At 50.7% G+C, this 22,644-nt stretch overlaps 1 protein-coding gene across 3 annotated transcripts in view; it reads left to right on the plus strand.

Moving 5' to 3' along the window:
- The window catches only part of KAZN (kazrin, periplakin interacting protein), a 1,219,269-nt gene that overhangs the window by 1,185,775 nt on the left and 10,850 nt on the right, over positions 1-22,644 (plus strand). For all 3 annotated transcript variants that reach the window (XM_032758995.2, XM_032758993.2, XM_032758996.2), the window contains 4 exons: positions 12,982-13,187; positions 13,626-13,744; positions 20,303-20,534; positions 22,114-22,215. In XM_032758995.2, coding sequence (XP_032614886.2) covers positions 12,982-13,187; positions 13,626-13,744; positions 20,303-20,534; positions 22,114-22,215 — 659 coding nt within the window. The remainder of the gene's footprint in view (positions 1-12,981; positions 13,188-13,625; positions 13,745-20,302; positions 20,535-22,113; positions 22,216-22,644) is intronic.

Here is a 22,644-nt window from a genome sequence, read left to right on the forward strand (position 1 = left end):
TAGAGGGCTCATTCGATTGCAGGTAGTGCTGGGCCAGGGCTGGCTCACACAGGCCCATGGATGGATCTCTTCCCAACTCCATGTCCAGTGACAGCCTGCCGGTCACTGAAATTGGCCACAATAGGAGTATTTACACCACGGAAATTGGCAAGCAAATGCTAAAACCAGTGTACCTCTGGAAAATATAAGAGCCGGTTGTTAAACGTGGTTGGGCCCTTGCTAGGGACCACAGATGTCTAGGGGGCAAAACCAGGCCCAGCCCCTGCTCCTGTGCCGTTTACAGTCTGGTGGGAGACACAGACATTCATCGAATAATTACACAACTGTTCATTTCAGCTGTGAGATGTCATGCAGGAAAGGTTCCGGGAATTAATGACAGCGTGTGTGTATATGTGTGTGTGTGTATGTGTGTGTATGTGTGTGTGTGTGTGTGTGTGTGTTGGGGGTTGTAGGGTACCCACACTAGGTGACCAGGAAAGGAGTCCCTGAAATCATCAGTATTGAAACAGAGCCCTGAGCCTGTGTAAGTTTCGCCAGGCAGAGAGGAAAACGACAGGCCGCCGTTCAGGCCGAGGGAACAGCAGGTGCAGGGATTGGAGAGGCGGAATTAGGGGCATCGGGGAAATGCAGGAAGCCCAGGATGCCAAGGGCAGGGGTGAGAAGCTAAGGATGAGGCTGGCAAGGTTGGCCTGTGAGTCACAGCAAGGACCTTGGACTTTACCAGGGAGCCATTGAAGGATGATGAACAGAAGAGGTCCCTGGGAAGATACCATTTAAAAAAAAAAAATTCCTCTGGGCTTGAAGAGGATGGAATGAAAGAGAAAGAGGGAGGTAGGGTGTTGAGATACAGCTGAAGTGCTCTGGATAGGAGATAGTGGAGGCAACTGAGACAGGGGACAGTGATAGAGACTCAGGAGTGATGGAATTCAGCAGGAGACCTTTCAACCTTAGCCTGCCCTCACCAAGCTCACTGCCTCAACTCTGCCTCAGTGGCAGCTGAGGTCCAAGTGCTCAGCCCCCCTATCTGAGGTCTGAGACCCTATGGGGCAGCAACAGGCCCAGCCAGGTGCAGGGACACATTCAGCCACCTCATGTGACCTCCAGGGAAGCCTAGCTCCCTGCGCCACCTCCAACTCAGACACACAGGACACATTTGCAACTAAAGCTTTCCCATCAGGCTCCAGGGAGCTCTGTGTCCAGGCACACATTTGACCCCAGGGATGCAGATGCCAAGGATGTGCCAATGTGCTTGACACTGCAGACATCAAAGGAGCCTCAGAAGCCCAGGGCATGGATCACTCAGCCACAGGCTGAGTATAGACTCAAAATTTTAAATAGTAAAAGAAGAAAAAAATTAATTAAAATGCTAGAGCTCTAAGTCTTTCCCATAGCTGCTGCCAAGGGTGTCTGCCAATGGCATTCTGAAGTGAGGGACATGGGGGACCAGGGTGAAGAATGCCACCTCCCTGGGGTTGGGAGATCAGGAGTGAGGGCTGCCCTCTCACTCTCCATGCAGGGTGGGCATAGGAGAATTTACGAGGACTTTACCTCTAAGCCTCTGTGTTTTTTTGTTTGCTTGTTTGTTTTGTTTTGTTTGAGACGGAGTCTTGCTCTGTCACTCAGGCTAGAGTGCAGTGGCATGATCTCGACTCACTGCAACCTCCACCTCCCAGGTTCAAGCGATTCTCATGCCTCAGCCTCCCAAGTAGCTGGGATTACAGGTGCATGCCACCATGCCCAGCTAATTTTTGTATTTTTAGGAGAGACAGGGTTTCATGTTGGCTAGGCTGGTCTCGAACTCCTGACCTCAAGTGATCCACCTCTGTGTTTTTAACCAGCTCCCTGGTAGCTGATGTCCCTGGTCTAAAGACCACTCTAGGAGCAGGCTCCCTCCTCTAAGTGCCAGCCCTGCCGCAAGACTGTGGGATGGACCACATGACCTTGAGGGCACCTTCTATCCCTAGCATTCTGAATCCCACTGGGTGAGAGGCCCAGGTGACCCCATTCATGATGCCATTTGAGCAGCAGGTGCAGGGTGCTCCAAACTCTTCGGAGGTAGGCACCTTTCCTTGCTCTAAATGGATCCTAGACAGGCATGTGGACTCAAGCCTCTTCAGCCCCTTTTAGTTGCAAATGTCAACCTCAGGCTAGGTGGAGGAGGGACTGTTTCAGGGCAAAAATAGTGGAAAGTAGTATATAGCAACAGCTTCTCAAAGCTTCTACCAGACACTGGTGAATGGTGCACTGGGCCTGTCCGGCCATCAGCTCTGGCTCCAGGCTGCCTGTGTCACTCCAGCCCGGGGCTCACCCCCACCAAAGTCTACCATCCTTCCGTCCCGCCTTTCCATGCCACCTGTCCCCGGTAGCTTAGTAAGTATTAGGCATGAGTGTCTCTGGTCATAGAATGAATATCCAGGCGCCGTAGGGTTTGGTAGAGCAGCCCAAAGGCTGGACAGACACACGGAGCCCCAAGTTCAGTGGCAACACGCATGTCCAGATCGGCCTGTCTTTCCCCATCACAGGCCTTTGGATCCCACCAAGTCTGTCTCAGTGCTTAGGCCTGTCTCTCTGTCTCTCTCTGTGTCTGTCTCTCACTCTGAGTCATGGCTGGCTTCAAGTTCCCCAGCCTGGCAGGCAGGGCCAGGAGCCATTTCCCAGCCTTTGAGAGTATCTTCCCACACCCCACACACCATCCCGCCTCTTGCCAGTTTGAGCAATCCTTGCCAATGTTCTGTAACCAAGCACAGGCGTCCAAGAACAGGCGAGAGGGCTGCTCACATAGCTTCTTCTACACTGGGAGGTGGGGAATTCGGGGTTGCAGCAGAGCTCCCACACTAGCCTGCTGGAAACATCGGTGGACCCCTCTGAGCCTTCACTTCCCATCTGAAATGTGCCCTTTGCCCCTTTATTCCTGGGGGAAGGCAAGAGAAATTGAGGCTTCCCAAAGGAATATCCAAGTGAATAATGGTCTCATCTTCACTGGATGTCAAAACAAGTACGACAGGGAAGGGCTGAGCTGGGGGGAAAGGCAAAGGAAATGATATTTCCCGTAACCTGGACTTTTCCCATCACTGATGACATTGGACATCTCCATATACCAGGCCCTGGTAATACAAATATGGAAGGACTTGGCTGATGACCTAGGCAATCACTTTGTGGCAGGGCAGATGGACAGGCCACGCACAGCAGTGCCAGCAGGAAGCAGTGTGCTGGGTGGACAGTGCACACAGCCAGAGGGACAGCCACTCAGGGCAGCTTGGGGGAAGACATATTTGGAAGGGCCTCCCTCCACAAAACCAATAAATCTGGAATGAAACATACGTTTTAATGCATTTCTGGTCTCACAGAAAATAAGGGAAATCCCCAAGATGTCTACAGACAAAAATCGAAAGCTGTAAGGTAACACCAGAACAGGAGCAGTGAGTGATCACCAAAGGCAAAAGCTGAGGTTGTCCCAGAGGCAAATGCTGCTATCAGGACTGTTATCGGGGGGTTAAATTTTGGGATATAGCAAAGTGGAAGAACAGAGCCGGAGACTCCGTCATTCAACCAGAGTCTCTCAAAGGGGCATGAAGTGGCCCCTGGACCCAGGTCTCATCCCCACTCCTCTTCTCTTCCCCACCCCAGTAGAAGTTAATGTAAATCCTCTCTGGAGAAAGGTATCTGCTATTTAGACCCTAAAGATTCCCGTAAATTAAGATCAAATATGTGGTCAGCATGAGTAAACGTCAGCAAAAACAAATAGCAAATTTAGACCCTCTAAGGTCTTTTCAGACATAGTAATTATCAATACCAAATACAAAATACTAAATACTATGCATAAAATACTTGAGGAAATGTTAGATGAAATCGCAGACATGAGCAAACAACAGGAAACTATCTGACAAGACCAGGAAAACTTGAAAGAGAAAACAAAACGTTTTAGAAATGAAAAAAAATATAGCTGGTAACATTAAAAATAAATAAAAGGGTGGGTTAAACAGCAGACTAAATAGGTGAAGAGATAATTTTAAAAATGGAAAAAAAAAGACCTAAGGAAATTACCAAGAATGCAATGCACAGAGATGAGATGAAAACTAAAGGAGAAATTACTGTGTCGAATACAGTAGCCACTAGCCCACATGTTGTTCTTAGATTTATATTAGAATTAATTAAAATTAAATAACTAAAACTCAGGTCTTCAGTTGTACCAGCCATTTTACCTCTGCCATTTTTTTTTTTTTTTTTTTTTTGAGATGGAATTTCACTCTGTCACCCAGGCTAGAGTGCAGTGGCACAATCTCGGCTCACTGCAACCTCCACCTCCCAGGTACAAGCAATTCTCCTGCCTCAGCCTCCTGAGTAGCTGGGATTACAGGCACCTGCCACCACGCCCACCTAATTTTTGTATTTTTAGTAGAGATGAGGTTTCGCCATGTTGCCCAGGCTGGTCTCAAACTCCTAGGCTCAAGCAAGCCTCCTGCCTCAGCCTCCCAAAGTGCTGGGATTACAGGCATGAGCCACCACGCCCGGCTGACAAGGAGAAAATTTTAAAAGTAGCTAATGAAAGAACAATTAGGCTTGCAGTGGACTTCTCTTTAGCAGAAATGAAGACCCACGATCATGAAACAATATCTTCAAAGCGCTGAAACAAAAGGTGAACTCTCAACCTAAAACCGTGTTCCCAGCAAAACCCTTTGAAGTACAAGGGGAAAATAGACTTTCTTCAGATAGGCAAAAGTTGTAACAGCTGACTACCAAAACACTTTTTTTTTTTTTTGAGACGGAGTCTCGCTCTGTCGCCCAGGCTGGAGTGCAGTTGCGCAATCTCGGCTCACTGCAAGCTCCGCCTCCCGGGTTCACGCCATTCTCCTGCCTCAGCCTCTCCGAGCAGCTGGGACTGCAGGCGCCCGCCACCACGCCCGGCTAATTTTTTTGTATTTTTAGTAGAGACGGGGTTTCATCGTGGTCTCGATCTCCTGACCTCGTGATCCGCCCGCCTCGGCCACCCAAAGTGCTGGGATTACAAGCGTGAGCGACCGCGCCCAGCCCCAAAACACTTTTAATCGAAAAATCTTTTAAACCATGTTCTTCGGGAATAAGAAAAGCTATTCCAGAAGGAAGGTCTGAGGTACAAGAAGACATGATGAACAAAGAAATTCGTAAACATGTAAGTCAATTATTTTAAGCAAACGTTATCAGTGTAAAATAATTATCGCGACAATGTCTACATTATGGGGTTTTAAAAGAGGATAGAATTAAAATCCTGGATGCGGTAGCGTGGAAGTCAGGAGGAGTGATCAGAATTAATATATTGTAAATAATTCTTACTATTTAGGATGGCATTAGGATATTGAACAACCCTAGGTTTTATTAAGATAAATAGGTATAGTGACTTTTCAAGGGTAATCATTAAGGCAGTGGTTCTAGAACTTGAGAATACTTCAGAATTATCTGGTGGGTTTTGAAGCAGACCACTGGGCTCCACCCCAGAGTTTCTGTTCCAGGAGATCTGGGGTACAGTTCTAGAATTTTCATTTCTACCAAATTCCCAGATGTTGCTGATGCTACTAGTCCAGGGACCACACTTTGAAAACTACAGCTGCTACACTAAAATCAAAAACATAGAAAAGCTTAACTTCCAAACCAACAGAGCGGGGGCCGGGGGGTACGGGGGGAAATGGAATGAGAAAACAAATCAAAGAAAAAATAATCTTCCATCCAGACCAGCTTTGTCCAATAGAAACTAATGCAAGCCACACGTGTAACTTTATACCTTCTATTAGCCACATTTGAAGTAAAAAGAAACAGGTGACATGACTTTTAATAATATATTTTATTTAAACTGGTATGCCCAAAATATGATATGTTATCAATTTTAAAATGATTATGAGATCGTTTACATTCTTTTTTACACATACATCAAACTCCAGTATGTGTTTTATGCTTAAAGCACTTTTTTTTTTTTTTGACAGGGTCTTATTCTTTTGCCCAGGCTGGAGTGCAGTGGCGCGATCTCAGCTCACTGCAACCTCCACCTCCTAGGTTCAAGCAATTTTCCTGCCTCAGCCTCCCGAGTATCTGGGACTGCAGGCATGCACCACCACATCCAGCTAATTTTTTTGTATTTTTAGCAGAGACGGGGTTTCACCATGTTGGCCAGGGTGGTCTTGAACTCCTGACCTCAGGTGATCCACCCACCTCGGTGTCCCCAAGTGCTGGGATTACAGGCATGAGCCACCACACCCAGCCCTTAAGGCACTTCTCAATGTGAGCTAGCCACATTACATGTTCAGTAGGCACATGTGGCTTGTAGCTGCTGTGCTGGACAGAGCAGTCTGGACAGTAAGTGACATGGGCCCGCAGGGGACAGAGGCCTCCACTCAGTCACTGAGTATCCACTCTATGTCAGACACAAGGCTGAACACTTTGCACACATCATTTCATTTCATCCTCACACCATCCTGTGAGATTAAGCGTTCTTATCATCCCCATTTTACAGAGGGGAAAACTGAGGTTGAGAAAATGTAAAACACTTCCATGAGATCTTTTGGTTGATAAGCCACGGAGCTGGGATTCAAACCGAGGGCTCCCATATTCCAGGGCCAACCTCTGAACCTCTAGCCCAGGCGTTTCTCTATGTGGTTTTTTGCACTGGGCCAAAAAACTCTGTGGGCTTTAGGCTTTAGGCTTTGTGGGCCTGTCTCAATGTCTCAACTCTGCCATTGTAGCATGAAAGCAGCTTTAGACAATAAATAAACAAATGGGCACAGCTGTGATCTAGTAAAAACTTTATTTAGAAAAATAGGAGGGAGGGCTGGATTCCGCCAGGGGGGCCGTAGTCTGCTGACCTCTATGCTGGGCCAACACAATTGCCTCTATAAGGCCTCATTTAGGGGAGACCTCAATGGTCACACTCAGTAGTACTAACAATCTGTGGGGGTGTGTGTGCGTGCGTGCATATGTGTTGGGGTGGGTGGAAGGATGCAGAGCCTCTCATTCCAAAGTCCACAGTCTTCCTAGTTTCTGGAAGGATCCCGAGTGGCTGCCTTTTAGTGGTAGCTTCTCAGATTCCACCAGGGACTCAGCCAGCACCCCCGACTCGGCAGCCCCTCCGCTGAGCAGCCTGGCCATCAACATGAGTTATTCCCGCTCTCAAGACTGAGAAGGAGGGAAATAAAAGCCAGGATTGATGGAATCCGGACATAAAATCTGGCCCCATAATGCCTGCATTTTGGAAACTGCCTTTAATTAATGGTTTATGACCCCAAGGCCCCCCTAGACTCCTCCCAAGCCCTTCTGTCACGTCGTCTCCTTGGCGCTCAGTCCTCAGGGGTGGGGGAGAAGGAGGCGGTGGTGAATAGGGGTGGTGAATAGCTGTCTTGCAGAAACCAAAATGTGTGGTTTGCGCACATGAACCCAGCTTGGCCTCTGGCATTCCTAGGGCCTGGACTCCATAAATAATGCGAGCTGTAAAGCCAGCTCCCCTCAGAGCCCTGAGGCCTGCTCACTACAGAAAATAACTCAAATAACCCACACACACTCACAAAGACACACAGGCACACGCTCACATTGCACACCAGACGTTTGCCTTTTCTGTTTGTCCACCTATCTGTTGTCCCCACTCTGACCTCGACTCCCTCTCTCCCTCTCCTCCTTTCAATTTCCCTTCGCATCCTTATTGCATCTGGACACCCTTTCTCTCCCCAAACCCTCTTCTTTGAACCTTCCCCTCTTCTGGGGGACTCAGGAGCAGGTGCCAACTTCTGCTCCCACCTCCTTTCTCTCCTTCCCATGCTCCTTTAGCTCCCTTTCTTGGGGAGACGTAGCCAAGGGCTGCAGACACCCCCCACCCACCCACCTGGGCACAGAATGGACAGATCCACCCTCACCTCACTGAGAGCCCCACCCCTCCCACCTTGACCAGGCGGGAGTCCAGCAGGGACAGTGAATTTCTGCCCTGCCAGGCTGGACAACCAGGAGGACTTTTTCCCTCTGAAGGCACCGAAGCTGTAGCCAGGAATGTAGTGGGAAGGAGGCAGCTGCAGCTGATCTCTAGGTGTGGCCAAACAGTGCCCAAGCCCCAGGAGAGGGACCTCTTATTGCCAACAATAGCCAGCCTTGACTAGGTGCCTACTGTCAGCCTGAAAAAAGACACATCAGAAAAAAAAATCCTATATGATGAATGTATTTAGGAGTAAGAAAAATGGATTAGACTCTGGAAGCATAGCTGTGGCAAGTCATAGGTGCATCTGGAGAGGGGACAGCAAAGGGAAGCTTTTATTGGCAAAAAAAAAAAAAAATAGTTCATATAAGCTGCTTGGAAACAGACTTCATTGGCTGCAGAGGCTCAAAGCTAGAGTTGGCGTCAGTTCATTGGTGGAGACGTCGTTACTGGGCAGTGTTCTCTGGAGAACATCTTATCTGAATTGCTGCAGTCCTGAAGAAGGAATTTCTTGGGGGCTATTTTAGAAAGTCCTTGAGACGGTCCTTATCTCAGACATGCAAGCACGAGTTCCCCTCCTTCATGCTTTCCCAGCTCTAATTCTTCTGGTTCTGACAAAAGTGATTTCATCCTGGTATCTGCAACTTTCACACTTCCATAGCTTCGCATTTGGAGTTTATAACGTTCATTTCAAGCTACGAGGCAGATATTCTCATTATTCCCATTTTATATATGGAGAAACGGAGGCTTCAAGGAATCTGCCTGAAGCTGAGGTCTGTTCAACTCCAAAGCCTGGTCCAAATGGACGACAGGGGCCGTGTCTTGGAACTTTGGGTAACCAGATGTGGCCACATATCACCTCTCCTCTTCCCAGAAGCACATAACAGAGAAGTGAGACTCAGCTAGCGGAATAAAACAGAGTGAAGCCAGCCAGGCTGGAGGCCTCCCACGGGCTCTCAGCTCTCTCCCATCCAGGAAGGATGCCGTGTTTCAGTGCCTGTTCCAATCCCTATAGATCTTGTAGTCCTGTGCCTGATCCAAAAGACTTCCCTCCAAGCCACGCCAGTCCGTGGGAGCCGGCACCAGCACCGGGTGCCCGCCTGCACCCCGGCCTGACAGCCCTGTCACCTGGCAAGAACCTGGGGCCCTGGCGGGGCTGCAGAGGCAGCTGCTGCTGTTTCCGCATTCCTGGGCACCATGGTAACAGGAGGCTACTCAGATGGGTGACCTGCACAGAGCTCTCTGCAACCTCTGCCATTTCCTTGGGAAAAACAAAGGGCTTGGGACCACTGAGAAGGGAAACATGATAATGTTGGCAGTGACCTCTCAACCCATACTTGTCCCAGCACGGACAGCCCCATCACACTCACCACCACCGAGTCCTCACAGCAGCCCACAGAGGAGGCAGGCAGCGGAGAACAGTACCGGGTTAGCTTTACAGAGGAGGAAACTGAGGCACGAGGTGTTTGGGAGACGGGTTTTGGTGGAGATGGGGATGGATGAGTGTCTGGTCACCAAGTGGATGCAGCCCTTTTCAAAGAGTCCCTCAAGGAGTTTAAGATGGAGAGAGGGAAGGCGTTGTGGGGAGGGGGTTTGTAACTTGAAAAAGTGAGATTTCTAGGCTTTTTTCTCCATGTCAAACATAATATAGTCAATGCGGAAAACTTGGGAGACAGAAAAGTATGCACAGTCACAAATACTCTCACACACTCACACGTGCACATTCACACACACACCCGCACAATTACCTATCACTGCTTTCCAGAGACAGACTTTTCATGGTGATCCATCTAGTACTTTACATATTTTTATATACTAGATTTTCTCCACCTAGTATACTGTATACACATACATGTGTATATAATAATTATACACTTTACATCTACATATAATTTTTAAACCACAGTCAGGGTTACACTGTGCCTGCTGTGTTTTGTTGTTGTTGTTTTTTTGCGATGGAGTCTTGCTCTGTCGTCCAGACTGGAGGGCAGTGGCATGATCTCAACTCACTGCCACCTCTGCCTGCCAGGTTCAAGCGATTCTCCTGCCTCAGCCTCTCGAGTAGCTGGGACTACAGGCATGTGCCACCACGCCCACGCCCGGATAATTTTTTGTAATTTTAGTAGAGATGGGATTTCACCGTGTTAGCCAGGATGGTCTCGATCTCCTGACCTCGTGATCCACCTGCCTCCCAAAGTGCTGGGATTACAGGTGTGAGCCACCACGCCCAGCCGTGTTTTCCTTTTTCATTTGGCAATAGGTAGTGGACGTTTTCCCGTGACAGGAGTTTTTATTCATTGCACATATTCCAACATATGAATGGAGTGTCATTCCTTCAAACTCTCATCAATAACCATACATATTGCTTCCTAGTTTTTAATTTTTCCAAAGTTTTTATTATAAAACTATACATGTTTACTGGGGAACTTTGAAAATACAGAGACATACAATAAGAAAAAAAAACCATATTCTCCTCAGCACACAAAGGCAGTAACTATGAACATTCATGTAGATTATTACCTATTGTTTTAATTTTGTGTCCTGTCTCTACGGATGGATAAGTATTTTTTTTTTTACATCCTTGTAATGATTTATAATATTGAATTTCAGCAGGGTCATTTCTGTTTGTTTTTTTGTTTTTGTTTTGTTTTTTTTTTTGAGACGGAGTCTTGCTCTGTCCCCCAGGCTAGAGTGCAGTGGCGCAATCTCAGCTCACTGCAAGCTCCACTTTCCGGATTCACGCCATTCTCCTGCCTCAGCCTCCCAAGTAGCTGGGACTACAGGCGCCCACCACCACGCCCGGCTAATTTTTTTTGTATTTTTAGTAGAGACAGGGTTTCATCGTGTTAGCCAGGATGGTCTCAATCTCCTGACCTCATGATCCGCCCACCTCGGCCTCCCAAAGTGCTGGGATTACAGGCTTGAGCCACCGCGCCCGGCCTCAGCAGGGTCATTTCTAATCAGAGCTTTCTTTTTTTGTTTTTTTTTTTTGAGACGGAATTTCACTCTTATTGCCCAGGCTGGAGTGCAATGGCGCGATCTCGGCTCACCGCAACCTCCGCCTCCCGGGTTCAAGCGATTCTCCTGCCTCAGCCTCCCGAGTAGCTGGGATTACAGGCATGTGCCACCACCCAGGCTAATTTTGTATTTTTAGTAGAGACGGGGTTTCTCCATGTTGGTCAGGCTGGTCTTGAACTCCCAACCTCAGGTGATCCACCCGCCTCGGCCTCCCGAAGCGCTGGGATTACAGGCATGAGCCACTGTGCCCAGCCAGTCAGAGGTATATTTGAATACTTGTTGTTTCTCATGGTATTGAGTTTGTCTTGTTTGGGTGTGTGCGGTTTTTGTTTTGTTTTGTTTTGTTTTGCTTTGAGATGGGGTCTCAGTCCGTCACCCAGGCTGGAGTGCAGTGGTGTGATCTTGGCTCACTGTAACCTCCGCCTCCCTGGCTGAAAAGATCCTCCTACCTCAGCCTCCTGAGCAGCTGGGACCCCAGGCACACACCACCAAGCCCGGCTAATTTTTTTGTATTTTTGGTAGAGATGGGGTTTCACCATGTTGCCCAGGCTGATCTCAAACTCCTGAAGCTCAAGCATTCTGCCCACCTCGTCCTCCCAAAGTGCTGGGATTACAGGCGTGAGCTACCGCGCCCGGCCTGTTTAGGTTTTTATTGAACCCTGTTTTAGAGAGATTCTTTTCCCCTCTCAATTGAGTCTCTGTAACCTGAACTTTTCATATTTACCAGGCATTGATGCAACCAACCATATATAGAAGAGTGGGGTTAGAAAATGTTGGTGGATGAACTTTTTTTTTTTGGTCTGTGAGGGCCATTCCAGAAACAGCTTTCAGTGTATTAAGAAATGGAGCTGGTTTCCATTTATCCTACGAAAATAAATCACCCAGTTGCCCAAAGACGACTGCCGCTGTGGTGTTTACAATAGTGAAAAATTGGAAACAACCGCCATGCCCATCAGTAGGAGGTAAAATAAATTACGGAACCTCTTTCTGATGAATCCCGTGTAGTCAAAAGGTACCATAGGTCTCTATGGAGATGAAGAGTCTCCTCCACAGTGAAAGTGAACAGGCATATCACAAATGCACACACCTCAAATGCACACACTCCGTAAGCAAGCGGGTCTGTGTGTGTTTGTAAGTGTGGCTTTTCTGTATCCCAAAGAGTATTTAACAGCTGCTGTCTCTAGGTGGTGTCGATTGAGAAGAATGATGAGACAGGTCTCAGTCATTTTAGAGGTGTGTTTGTCAAAGTTAAAAACGCGTGCCCGGAAGACAGGTCTGTGCCTTTCTCCGAAGATGATTTTGGGAGCTCCAAATTTAAAGGGGAAAGGATATTGAGAAGTATACAGTTTCATGTAAGAGGGGGGTGGGGGGAAATAATCATTCATGCCTTTGTCTGGCCCAGTGAATCTGCATTTTTACATAAGGTAACATAGACAGATGGGGAACATGCAGGAAATTGACATTTTTACATACGATAAAGATAAATGGGGCAGGGGAACAATCAGATATGCATTTGTGCCAGGTGAGCAGAGGGGTGAATACTGTGTAAAGATAAGCTATCCATTAACATTGCCATGGTGAATTTTAACAGAAATGCTTTAGGGTAAATCTCTCGAAGCTCACCAGGAATTTCCTTGTGGGCAAAATATGAGAGAGGTGTGTAACTGTTCATCTTATTTAGGAATCAAAACGGGGAGGCAGGTTTGCGTGACCCAGTTCCCAGCTTGACTATTCCCTTTGGCTTAATGAGTTCGGGGTCCCAAGATTTATTTTCCTTTCACAGTCACGTGGGGTGATCTTCATTTTCTGTTTTATTTTTTTCTGGGACAAGCTTTCCTTCTTTTCTTTTCATAGATTACTTTTGTAAAGGGGGCAAGGGCAGAAAAACAAAAACACAAAAAGGCACTTTGATTTTGAAGAGAAGAAATGCATGGGGGGAGGACGTCCCCACCATCCTCTGCCTCCTGGGGGTGCGGCCTGCCCAGCCCTTGCCCCCGGCAGCCTCATCCCCCAGCGTGGCCTGCACTTGTGTGTTGCAGACTCGGACAGCCAGTGCAGCCCCACGCGGCAGAGCCTCAGCCTGTCGGAAGGCGAGGAGCAGATGGACCGGCTGCAGCAGGTGGAGCTGGTGAGGACCACCCCTATGTCCCACTGGAAGGCGGGCACCGTCCAGGCCTGGCTGGAGGTGGTGATGGCCATGCCCATGTACGTCAAGGCCTGCACGGAGAACGTGAAGAGCGGGAAGGTAGGCAACTCCGGGCCCCCTATGGGATGCCACTCATGCCCTCCGTGAGCTTTACGCACCCAGAAGCTGGCCTGCCCCCCACTGCTACCCTGGAGTCAGGAGAAGGTGCAGTCTAGGAGCTAGCCAATACAATCAGCCTCTGATGTACCTGCTCATTGTGCCTCCCTGGCAAGGCAGAGAGCCCTTCTGAGCCTCAGCTGCCTCATCCTGACAATGGACCCAAGTTTCCTTTACCTGCTGAAGGGAAAGGGCTCCTTCTGCCTGAACAGGGATTCCGCCCCAGGTCAGAGTTGCAGAGGTTTCCATGTGCCCTGACCCCACTGTATGAAAGGTGGGCAGGAGATGGGGAAGGAGCCCCATGTCAACAGACCCCCTCTAGGGCAGGAACCCAGCCGGCAGCTGTCCCAGCCCCCATATGATACTCCTTCCCGGGGGCAGGTGCTGCTGAGCCTGAGTGACGAGGACCTGCAGCTGGGCCTGGGGGTGTGCAGCTCCCTGCACCGGCGCAAGCTGCGCCTGGCCATCGAGGACTACCGTGACGCCGAGGCAGGCCGCAGGTGAGCCCACCATGAGGGGCCCTGGGGGAGGAGAGAGAAAAGTCATCCTGAGGCCTTTGGTCACACAGGTGGGGTGAGCGGGGCACTGTGGGCTGAGCCAGGTGGTGGGGGACATCAGGGTGTGACTAAGATGGTCTGGGGATGCCCCTGATGAGGGGGCTTCAGCACACCCCAACCCTGCTCTGGGCCAGCCCCCTCCGTAGAAAGACACATAAGGAAGATGAGAGGCCCCAAAGGCCCTAGTACACCCCCAACCAATGCGGAAACCTCACAAGCCCCCCAGCACTCCTCTGCCTCCCGAGACCAGCCCGAGCGGCTCTGCACACTGGGCTGCAATGGTGTCTGCTCCTGACTCTTACCATTCCAGGGTGAGGAAAGACAGTGCAAGGCAGAGCCGAGGCAGGCAGAGATCAAGTAGGCATGAGCGGGCTTGGTGAAACCTCTTCCAGAGAGGAGCCGGCCGGGCGGAGGGGGCTTCTCTTAGCGAGCATACCCGGGATGGCCGCAGGCCTTCCCATCAGGTGTACCCCCGCAGGCCACCCACCCCCACCTCTCATACCACTCCTGCTCTGCCTCCCGCTTGCCTGCCTCCCACTTGCCTACCTCTCTCCCGACTTTCTGAGAGCAAAATTTGTTGAGCAGGGGCAGCTACAGGATAAAGGGAAAGAACCCCCACCCCCACCCCACCCCACCCCGTTCTGAGAATGTGGAGAGGGGAAGAACTCGCTTTGTAAATCTGACACTTCTGTTTTGCATAATTATGTCCTTCACTGGTTTCTCCATCATTTTTGTGTAGTTAATTAATCAAACCTGGTGGTGTGTGCTGTAATTTGCAGAAGCAGCTTAGGGGATTTTTTTAGAAGCAGGGTTTGGCGTGGAAAATCGGCTGGTTTGGAAGCAGGAAAACCAAATCCATATGTGTGCAGGAGACGGGCCATTGGCATGACTCTAGGGTGGCAGGAAGTACTGAGGTGAGACTGGATCAGAAACTTAGGGAGCAACTCAGAGCAAGAAGGTGCCAGGCCTCATTGGCACCATCAGGACACTGGCTCGTCTGAGACAGGGCTGGGCTGAGGGATGGGGAGGGGGGCCGTGAGGGCAACCACTGCTGGGCTCTCCTTCCTGAGGGTCCCAAAAGCACCTTACACCCACAACCACCTCCTAACCAGTTCCATCCCGGAATCCCCTAAAGCCATCCCTGAAACCCCTCACCATCTTTGGTCACCCAAGTTGGAAATCCCTCCTGCCCCCCTCACCCCACACCCAGCAGGGTCCATAAACACTGCCTGTGTTCACTGAACAGGGTGGGGATGACTGCTTCACCTTTCGAAAACTTGAGAAGTCTGAGCTACTGCCTGGGTTCCCCCTAAATGGGGACAAGCTTTTCTTCTTTTCTTTGCATAGATTACTTTTTGTAATGGGGGCAAGGGCAGAAAAACAAAAACACTAAAAGCCACTTTGATTTCAAAGAGAAGAAATGCATGGGGGGGGGGACTTCCCCACCATCCTCTGCCTCCCGGGGGGTGCGGCCTGCCCAGCCCCTGCCCCCAGCAGCCTCGTCCCCCAGCATGGCCTGCACTTGTGTGTTGCACAACACAGCCCCTAAATGGGGCTGTCTTAGTCTGCTTGGGCTGCCATAACAAAATGCCACCACCTGGGTTGCTTAGACAACAACAACTTACATCTCACAGTTCTGGAGGCTGGAAGTCCAAGATTGGGATGGCAGCATGGTTGGGACCTGGGGAGGGCTCTCTTCCTGGCTTGCAGAAGGCAACCTTCTTGCTGTGTCCTCACATGGGGAAGAAGGAAGAGGGAGGCGGAGAGAGTGATGTCTCTGGTCTCTTCCTGTAGGGACAATAATCCCATCACGAAGGGCACCCCTATGACCTCATCTAATCAGCTCCCAAAGGCCCCAGCCCCAAATATCATCACATTGAAGGTTAGGATTTCAGCATATGAATTGGGTGGGGGATGCAGCAGAGGGAAACATTTAATCCCTAACAGTGGCACCATGTTAACTTCCAGGAACCAGGAGTCTGTGGTCCCAGGGATCATGGAGCCCCACCCTTAGACACCCCCAGGGCTTCTACTCCCAGTGGGAATCTGGCCTGTCTCCAGTTTGCCACATGACCTTGCCCTCTCTGGGACTGTTTCCCACCTGAGAAGTGAAGGGAGTTAAATTAGGACAGTGGTTTTTAAACTTTTGAGGATCATGATCACTTTAAGAATCTAATAAGAGATTTTGACACTTTGTGTAGAAAAAATACACAAAACTTCATAACTTTTCACTGCATTGGGTTGGTGGGTGGGACTCTCTGGCCCACCCACTTTCAGGGCTCCATGGACTCGGGGGTAAGAACTCTAAATGAGTTCATCTTTGAGAACATTTTCAGCCATGACATCTTGTGTGACCATGGGCATGATGGTGTCCTCTCTGGGACTGGTCACCTTATCTACAAAATACCAATGACAAAACCCACCAACCCCTTACCAACCCATCATCACCTTATGGATATCATTTTAATTACCCTCACAACATCAATGCAGGATAGACATGCTTACTCCCATTTTAAAGATGGAGAAGGCTGGGTACGATGGCTCACACCTGTAATCCCAGCACTTTGGGAGGCCAAGGCAGGTGGATCACCTGACATCAGGAGTTCGAGACCAGCCTAACCAACATGGTGAAACCCCGTGTCTACTAAAAATACAAAAATTAGCAGGCATGGTGGTGGGTGCCTATAATCCCAGCTACTCAGGAGGCTGAGGCAGGAGAATTGCTTGAACCCAGGAGGCAGAGGTTGCAGTGAGCTGAGACTGCGTCATTGCACTCCAGCCTGGGTGACAAGAGCGAAACTCCGTCTCAAAAATGAAGTCAGAGAAAATTAGATGCAGAGAAATCATGAGCATAAAGTCACACTACAAAAAACCTGACTTCAAAGTCCGTTGCCTTTCTAGTATCCCATGCTGCCTTTGTGTTAAAAACAAGAACAATGACAGCTTCTACTACTATTATTTATGGAACACTAGGTGTGTCCCAGACCCTGCGTTAGGGGTTTTGCATTCTCCTCTCTTTTAGTGCCTACAACTCCATGAGGCAAGCACGATTCTCCCCATTTTGCAGAGGAGAAAACGGAGACCCAGAGGTTCAAGGTCCCAGAGCTAAAAAGTAATAGAACCAGAACAGCCTCCCGTTTTCCATGCTGTGCCGTGACCCAGACAATATCTAAATTTTGTGCCTGTCCTCAGATTTCAGAGTCTAATCTGGCTCCAGTTCAGGGACAGGGCAGTGACAAATTTTATAAAATGTCTGAATTCCTTTTAAAATCATGCTGTTTTATTCAACTTGGGCTCTTACGATAAATAGCTCAAACCAACAGCTGGGAACATATCGCCAAGCTGAGGCCCCATGGGGACACCGTTAATGAAAAGAGAACATTTCTGAAGGGCAGGAGCACATTAATTGTGGGCACACAGATGGAGATTGCTGATTATGGATGGGCCCCTCTCGAGTAGGTTAAGTGGGGTGCCCCCTCCCCAGCTCTCCACCCCAACTCTTGTTGCACTATTGATTTGCTGACCAAACTCTTGCTTCGGAGAGGAGAGGAGGCCATTCTAAGCTCCATCAGTGACAAATCCGGCCCAGTGGCATCTGACTCAGAGGGCTGTGGGCTCCAACTCCTGCCTGAGAGAAGGGTCCTTCTGTAACAAGGCTGAGGCCGGCCCTTGAGGGACTGGGAGGGGGACTGCCCCAGGACCTTTTCATCCTAGAAGGGAGGTTGTCTTGGGCCAGAAGTTTCCAGTTCAGGAGCTCCAGCTGGGCAGCCTCTAGGGGGACTGGGGCAAATGACCCGCTCACCCAGCCCTGCTCTGTCATCCACACATTCGACTATAAGACAAACACTGGTGAGTGTGAACGCTGAGCCTGAAGGGGCCCTGGACATTCACAGATAAGCCACACCCCATCCTGCCCCCCAGAAGCTGACCATCCAGTGAGGCAGCTAGCCAGATGCGTAACCATGAACCACAATGTGACTAGTCCAGAGATGGGGACTTCCAGGGGCTTTGGGCACAGAGAAGGGCTCCTGACCCAGCATGACATCTTGGAAGGCTTCCAGGAGACCAGACATCTCTGCAGAGTCCATAGGAGTTCACCAGGGGAAGAGGGTGGGGTAGAGGGCAGGCCTGGAGACAAGGGGGGCCTGGTGGACCCAAGTGGTTCTGGGAGGCTGATGGGCAGAGGAAAGGAGAGTGAAGCCAAGCTGCAACCCCATCGGTCTCTTAGCCATTCTTCCAGCAAGCGTTCAATCAGTGTCTACTGTGCACGTAGCACTGTGCTGTTTGGCAGTGAACACAGTTTCTGTCCTGACAGAGCTTATCTGCTAAGGTGGGGAAGAAAGAAAATAAACTAGTGGACAAACCAGTTAATTGCTAAGATTCAATATGTGATTAGAGCTTTGAAGGAGAGCACAAGGGACGGTGAGCAGACTTGGGGGCAACTTTAGACACAGCAAATTCCGAGAAAAGGGAGATTTGACGCCCAAGGGATGAGGAGGGGTGAGCCCTGGGCTGCAAGGAGCCGGCCAGGGAGGGGAATCAGGGGTGAAGAGCTCAGTGCCTCCAGGAAACGGCCCCCAGGAGCCCAAGCCCCACGTGCGTTGTGGGAGGGGAAGTCAGCCAGGGCCAGTGCGGGTGACCCTTGCGGACTTGTGATTTTACTCCTGCAAAGAGAAGCCACAGAGGGTTAAGCAGGGGAGTACATGATCAGACTGACATTTTAAAAGGACCCCCTGGTGGTCCTGGGGGATGTGGAATAGAAGGGAAGCAAAGGCAGGAAACGGGGAGCAGCCGGGGACAGTGGCAGAAATCCACACCAGAGATGCCTGCAGCTTAGAGCTGGGAAAGGAGAGAAGTGGACAGAGGATGCACTGACCAGAGTGACCGGATAGACAAGGATGGGCTATCAGCTTGGGAGTTGGGTGACAGAGAAGGGCCCCTGGGTGATGGTGACAGTGACAGTGAAGGGGAACAACTGAGCCATTAAGTATGACACGTCTGTGATAGCCAGGCAGCGTTAAGAGGGCAGCTAGAGGCTGAGAGAGGAAAGAGGAGCTCAGAAAAGAGCTCAGAGTTTAGATGCTCAGAAAAGAGTGGAGAATTTGGGAGCCCTCCCTCATGGGTGCCTTCCAGAGCCCTGGAGATGGGTAATACAGAGACAGGAGTGCCTGGAGAAAGAGGCCGAGGGGGTTAGGAGGGAAGAGGAGCCCATTGTTTGGCAGCATGTACCCCAGCAGGGTGGTCACGGGATGCTGAATGCATATCCAGGCATGAAGGCAGGAAGGACATAGAGGACCCACCCAGGACCCTCAGCAGGAGGGTGGCATGACCAGCTGTCTCTGGTTGCTGCCCCAGGAGCAGGGTGGAGTGGCTTTGCAAGCCCACCACTTTCCCTTTCACATACTGATGGCTTCGTGGCCCCCTGCACCTCCCACTTAGACCAGCACTCTCCCACCTGTCAGACCTGGGGCATTTTGCAAAATCCCTTGCAGGTGGGATGCGGTGCGGTGATCCTCATTCCTTCTGCAAGGCTGCCACTGTGTGGCGAGCAGCGGAATGACAGCCAGGCGCAGTCACACTTTCACCGGCTTGAAAATTCAAGCACTTGTGCACCTGCTGTATACGTGGTACAGGGGTCATTTCTATGTGGGGCACAAGGAAATATGAGACCCGGCAGTGCAGTGGTAAGAGAGAGGGTTTGTAATCAGTCAAACATGGACTTTAATTCTGACTCCAAGAGGGCCACTGTGTGGCTCTAGGCAAAGTTGGAGACGGCAGCTTTGCCTTCTTCGCGCATGATTAGGACCTGCCTCGCACACCTGAGTGGACACCCAACATCCCTGAAACAGGAAAACAGACCGCAGAGCACTGGGGAGGGATGCGCCAATCAGGTGGGCCAAGCCCAGGCTTTGTGGGTCTCGGGGATGCTGTGGAGGCCCCCAGGGAAATGAGGAGGGCTTAGGTGGAGGGGCGGGGTCCCCAGAGGTGCTGCCTCCCACCACACACGGCCCTTCTGCTCCCTGCCCCTGCGCCTTCTCACCCTCACTGCGTCCGAGTGTGGGTGAGTCTCTTCCTGTTCCCTTCTACTTCTTTCTCTGTTGATCCCTTTCTGTTCTTCAGTCTCGGTCTCTCTCTCTCTCTGCCTCTTCCTCTTTGTTCTTCTCTATTTCCCTCTGCTCCTGTCTCTCAATGTCTCTCTCTCTCTCCTTCTCTGTCTCCTTCTCTCTTTGTTCTCTCTTTCTGTGTCCCTTTCTCTCTCTCTCTGTCTCCCTCCTCCATCCACCTCTTTCCCCATCTCTGCCCTTTCTGTCTCCTTTTTTCCCTTTTTTCCTCTTGATCTCTCGGCTCCATCCCTGTCCATGTCTGTCTCTGTGGCTTTCTTGGTCCTTCCCCCCACCCCATTGCTTTTCCTCTCTCTGCATCTCCACCCATTTCCGCCTGTACATCTGTTTCTGCCGCCTTTCCCTACCCTTCCACTCTCTGGCTGTGTCTCCTCCCCAGCCTGTCCAAAGCTGCCGAGCTGGACCATCACTGGGTGGCCAAGGCCTGGCTGAATGACATCGGTCTGTCCCAGTACTCCCAGGCCTTTCAGAACCACCTGGTTGATGGGCGGATGCTGAATTCCCTGATGAAGCGAGACCTGGAGAAGCACCTGAACGTGTCCAAGAAGTTCCACCAGGTCAGCATCCTGCTGGGGATCGAGCTGCTGTACCAAGTGAACTTCAGCAGGGAGGTGAGGACCAGGGCGCAGGATGGGGGCGCCTTCCACTGCCCACCCCTCCCCCCTTGGCATCTACTGTCTGTTCATCTTTCCACCCACCACCCATCTATCCATCTGTCCACCCATCCATCCATCATCCAGCCATCCATTGTCTATTGATCATCCATCCATCCATCTACCTATCCATCCATCATCCAGCCAGCCAGCCAGCCAGCCATCTTCTCTTCCTCCTTCTTTCCAACAACCCCCTATTGGGCACGGGCCAGGCACTGTGCTCAGTGCAGGGGAAATGGGAGCCCTCATCCTTGGAGAGCTAAGTGCTTGCCAGAGAGAACCACAAGGAAGCTGGTGGTGCCAATATTGTGGGAGATTGTGCCAGTGAGGGAAGCCCAGGGTTTTATGAATACCCAGAGAAGATACACTTACTATGTGTATCCACAAAAATTAAAATAAAATTTTTTAAGTGTTTGCTATTTAAAAAAAAAAAGAAAAAAAGAAAACCCAGAGAAGTCTCCAGGGGGCTCAGGGATGGCTCCCCAGAGATAGCAATGACTAAATTGAGACCTGAAGGAGGAACCCCAGGGATCCGTAGAAGACATGAGGGGAAAAGCAACCCAGCAGAGGGAACAGCGTGGTGAAGGCCCAGAGGACTGATCCATGGCAGCAGTTGTTGAGAGTCCTGTTGGGTGGGGTGCTGGCTTTGAGGTGGGAGGTGGTGGGGTGTTGCTTCAGAGGTCACCAGGGGCCTGAGCTGCTGGGCACTGTGGGGCTGAGTCCAGGTAGCTGACTTTTCTTAGAGTGATGTCAGAACCCAACAATTCGGGGTCAGAAGAGGGACAGAAGAGGGGGCCATCCAGCCTTTTGTCCCCCTTCTCAAACACCCACTGAAAAGCATTCACTGTGTGCCTGCTGTGAAAACTGGGGTCAGTCCCTGTGGGACCCAGGGAAGCCTGGGATATGGTGGCGAGGTGGTGAGAGAGGACTTGGAATCAGCCAAACATGGGTTTTCATTCCGACTCCAAGACGTGCCACTGTGTGGCTCTAGGCAAAGTCGGAGCTCCCTGTCTGTGGAGCGAGGATAGCAGCAGTGCCTTCCCCATGCCACGCTGAGGACAGGGAGTGACAAGGACACAGACCCTGGCCCCGGTCCCCAGTCTGCCAAGGAGGCACATGTGGGAGATCGCAGCAGTTACACGTAAAAAGAGGTGCAGGGGCCGGGCCTGGTGACTCATGCCTGTAATCCCAGCACTTTGGGAGGCCAGGGTGGGTGGATCACAAACAAGGTCAGGAGTTTGAGACCAGCCTGGCCAACATGGTGAAACCCGGTCTCTACTAAAAATACAAAAAGAAAGTAGCCCGGCGTGGTGGCAGGTGCCTGTAATCCCAGCTACTCGGGAGGCTGAGGCAGGAGAATTGCTTGAACCTGGGAGGTGGAGGTTGCAGTGAGCACAGATCGCACCACTGCACTCAAGCCTGGGCAACAGAGAGAGACTCTGTCTCGGGGGAAAAAGAGATGCAGGGCGCCCCCACTCCACACGAGGCCTCTGTGTGTCTCCTTGTCCCTCCGAGTGACCCACTGTCTCCCCACAAGGCCCTCCAGGAGCGCCGGGCCCGCTGCGAGACGCAGAACATTGACCCTGTGGTGTGGACCAACCAGCGGGTGCTCAAGTGGGTTCGAGACATCGACCTGAAGGTGAGGGTGATAGCGGAGGTCGGGATGACTCTCGGGCATATGCAAATCCCATGCAAATCTACATGCAAATCAATTTGCAAATCCCATGCAAATCAATATGCAGATTGCATGCAAATCAATGGGCAAATCCCACACAAATTAATATCCCCTTTGTGTGGGCTGGAGCATCTTAACCCAGGCCCAGCAAGAATTACCTGCCTCCTGTCACTCAGGAGGAGGGAACTGCTTACCTTCCAAATAGGAGCCCCGTGTCATGATGCTTTGCTCACATGGGGTAGGGAGGCTGAGCCAGCCCCACTCTCCTAAGCAAGTGTGGGGTTGAGATTCATTTAACAAATATTGATGATTTCCTGCTAGGGTCAGGGGCCATCTCAGGAACAGGAGGTCCCTGCCCTCGTGGCTCTGAAAAATTGGGGAGGGGTTCCTCTT

Source organism: Hylobates moloch, unplaced genomic scaffold (assembly GCF_009828535.3).
Source record: "Hylobates moloch isolate HMO894 unplaced genomic scaffold, HMol_V3 SCAFFOLD_9, whole genome shotgun sequence".
Classification (NCBI taxonomy): Eukaryota; Metazoa; Chordata; class Mammalia; order Primates; family Hylobatidae; genus Hylobates; species Hylobates moloch.